The sequence below is a fragment of the Lipotes vexillifer genome, unplaced genomic scaffold, assembly GCF_000442215.2.
Source record: "Lipotes vexillifer unplaced genomic scaffold, Lipotes_vexillifer_v1.1 scaffold437, whole genome shotgun sequence".
NCBI classification, from domain to species: domain Eukaryota; kingdom Metazoa; phylum Chordata; class Mammalia; order Artiodactyla; family Lipotidae; genus Lipotes; species Lipotes vexillifer.
Genome location: NW_006785990.1, coordinates 876,331 through 879,086, shown reverse-complemented (window position 1 = coordinate 879,086; position 2,756 = coordinate 876,331). Strand labels below are relative to the sequence as shown.

At 70.6% G+C, this 2,756-nt stretch overlaps 1 protein-coding gene across 1 annotated transcript in view; it reads left to right on the top strand.

Moving 5' to 3' along the window:
- Window positions 1-1,109: 1,109 nt before the first annotated feature.
- GRID1 (glutamate ionotropic receptor delta type subunit 1) overlaps window positions 1,110-2,756 on the top strand; it is a 686,100-nt gene continuing 684,453 nt past the window's right edge. Inside the window, exon 1 of the mRNA XM_007458349.1 lies at window positions 1,110-1,188. Coding sequence (XP_007458411.1) covers window positions 1,110-1,188 — 79 coding nt within the window. The remainder of the gene's footprint in view (window positions 1,189-2,756) is intronic.

Below are 2,756 nucleotides of genomic sequence, written 5' to 3'. Positions count from 1 at the left end.
GCCGCTTAGAAGGCTCCTCACGTCCAGGCGCCGCGGTCACGGATGCGCCGGTTTCCGGCCATGAATTGGGCTTCAGAGTGCGAGCCGCCTGCCCGACTCCCGGCTGAGCCCGGGGCCGCGGGGTGGGGGATGGGCGCCCGCCAATGTCGGTGGGGCCAGCTAGGGTTGGAGCCCGCGGCCGCGGCTCTGCTCCGCGACGTTTGGCCGCGGCGGGTCCCTTTTGGCTCCCCTTGCGTCTCGGTGCCTGGCTCAGTGCCCCGCCCGGTCTCTCTCCCGGCTACCCCTGGCCCGGCTCCTAGAGGGGCTCTCTGCCCAGGGCGGGGGTCATGGCCCAAGACGCAAGGCGGCTGAGGTCGGCGGGCGCCAGGGGGCTCCGGGAACCCTCGAGGGCAGTCGGAGGCCGACCCTTCTTCATCCTCTGGTCCCGGGCGAACGGGGGCAAGAGGCCCAGGGCCGCCAAGTCTCTGCGCGCCGCAGCCCCGGCCGGTCCCCATCGCTCTGCTGGCCTCCGAGCATCCCTCGGGCTGGATGCGCTGAGCACCCGGCGCCCCCTCCGAGCCGCGAGCGGGAGAGCGCCGCGCTGCGAGGCAGAGGCTCCGCAGTCACGTGGTCGAGAGGAGGGCGGAGGGGAGGGAGGCGGGCAGGGAGGGGAGGGGGAGCGGAGTCGAGGGGGAGGAGGGGAGGGGGCGTCCTCCGCAGTTCGGCTCCTCGCCGGGGCTCAGAAACACAGCGAGCCCGGAGCCGCCGCGCCGGCCCGGCTGCCGCCGCCACCGCCGCCACCGCCTCCGCCGCCTCCGAAGCCTCCAGAGCCGCGGGGAGCGCCGCTGTCGCCGCCGCCGCGGGCCGCCCCCGCCGCGCCGGCCTGGGCTCGGGCCGCCAGCGCCGCCGCAGCCACCAACGGAGCGGGAGCCCGACCGCGCTGGGCTGGGCTGGACTGGGGCGGGCGCAGGGCGCAGGGCTCAGGGGCGGGCGCGCGGGGAAAGACGCACGGGCGGGCTTGGCTCTCCCGGGGAGCGGCCCGGGACTGCACCCGGACCGGCGCCTCCCCGCTCCGCGCTGCCCTCGGCCTCGCCCCGGGCCCGGGCGGATGAGCCGCGCGCCCGGGGGACATGGAAGCGCTGACGTTGTGGCTTCTCCCCTGGATATGCCAGTGCGTGTCGGTGCGGGCCGACTCCATCATCCACATCGGTGAGCGCGGCGGGCGCGGGGCCGAGGCTGGGCGGGGGCCCCAGCGGCGCGGGGGGTGCGCGGCGTCCAAACTTGGCTGTTCCCTGGGCCGAGGGGCTCGGCGGGCGGTGCTCCCCCGAAGGGCCGCTCCGCGCCGCCCCGCGGAGATGTGCACGGGCCGCGCCGCGCTCCCGCGGGCTCCCGCTGCTCCCCGGGGCTTCAGTCCCCGCCTCGGGGCCCCGCGGCCTCTGCCGACACTTAGGGCCGCGGCTGCGGGAAATCCGGGGCTAGGCTTAAGTCCAGACCCGCGCCCCTGGCGGGGCCGTCGGCGGCGTAGGGCCAGCCCTTAGGCGCAGCTCAGAGCAGCGGGGGCCGAAGGCGGACAGGGCCCGGGGTCTCGCCAAGTTGGCAGGGCAGGATTGAAGAGGCCCGACCGGAGCCGTGCGTGAATGTGGGTGGGTGGGTGTTGTCAGCGTGTGTCTCTGTGTGCGCTTGTGGCTCCGTGTTGGTGTCACTGGGAGAGGGCGTTGGGGTGTATGGGGCCATCAGAGCCTGTGTTGGTGCGTGCATGACTGTCAGCCTGTTAGAGTGGACACAGTGTCTGCCTGTTTCTCTGGTGTGTGTCTGTGTACCTCTCTGTATATGTGTGTGTGTGTGTGTGTGTGTGTATCTGGCTGTGGCAACAGCAGCCCAATCCTGGACAGTCCCAGAGTTTCCTATGGCCCAAGTCTTGGGGGCCGGCACATGGTCTGTGTGGTGGGAATCAGGGAAGAATACTGGGCCGTGGTGCGGTGTGTGGGGGGAGTGTGTGCGCGCGCGCTGAGCGGGAAGAGACCGATGGGGGGAGAGAACCGGCAGAGGAGAGAAGACGAGATAGAGGAGAGGAGGAGGGGGCTTGTCGCTGATGGGGAGTGTGTGGGAGTTGGTAGCAGCAGGGGAGAAATCCCAGGAAGTTGGCCCGGGCTGGGGGACTGACAGCGGTTGCTTTTGGGGAGCCCGTCTGCAGTCGCTTTTCCGGAAGTTGGGAAAGACTAGCGAGCTCAGAGAGGCTGGGGGGTTGGGAGGTGTGAGAAGGCAGGGATGACGGGACAGGCGAGGCAGGGGTGTGATGGGTGGTCAGGGACTAGGCCTGGGCTTGGTGCGCTGCAATCCCCCCTGCAGGAGTCAGGGGCCTGGACCAAACCTGCTTCCCAATGGTGGTGGAGGTTGGAGAGGGGGGCGCCTGGGTCTCGCGGTCAGCATTGCGGCTCTGGGTGTAGCATGGAATGGGACCTCCCTCCTCCTGCCCAGCCGCCAACTCGGGGGATCACTGGGCCCAGCCCTGGGACTCTGGTGACCCTCAGGGCCTGGTGAAGGGGGAGGACTCCGGAGTTGTCCAGGCTGCAGGGCTAGGTTCAGTGAGTCCCACCGATCTGGGCTTCAAGCGCTGAGAGTCGGCCACGGCGGTGCTAAGAGCGCAAAGTGCCAGCTGGAGGCCGCCCCAGAGGAGCTGTTCATGGTTCTAGAAAGCCCTTTCAAGAGCAGCTCCTTCTGGGCTCCTCAAACCTGCTGGGTTAGAAGGCAAAGCGTCTAGGGACATCCTCCTACCC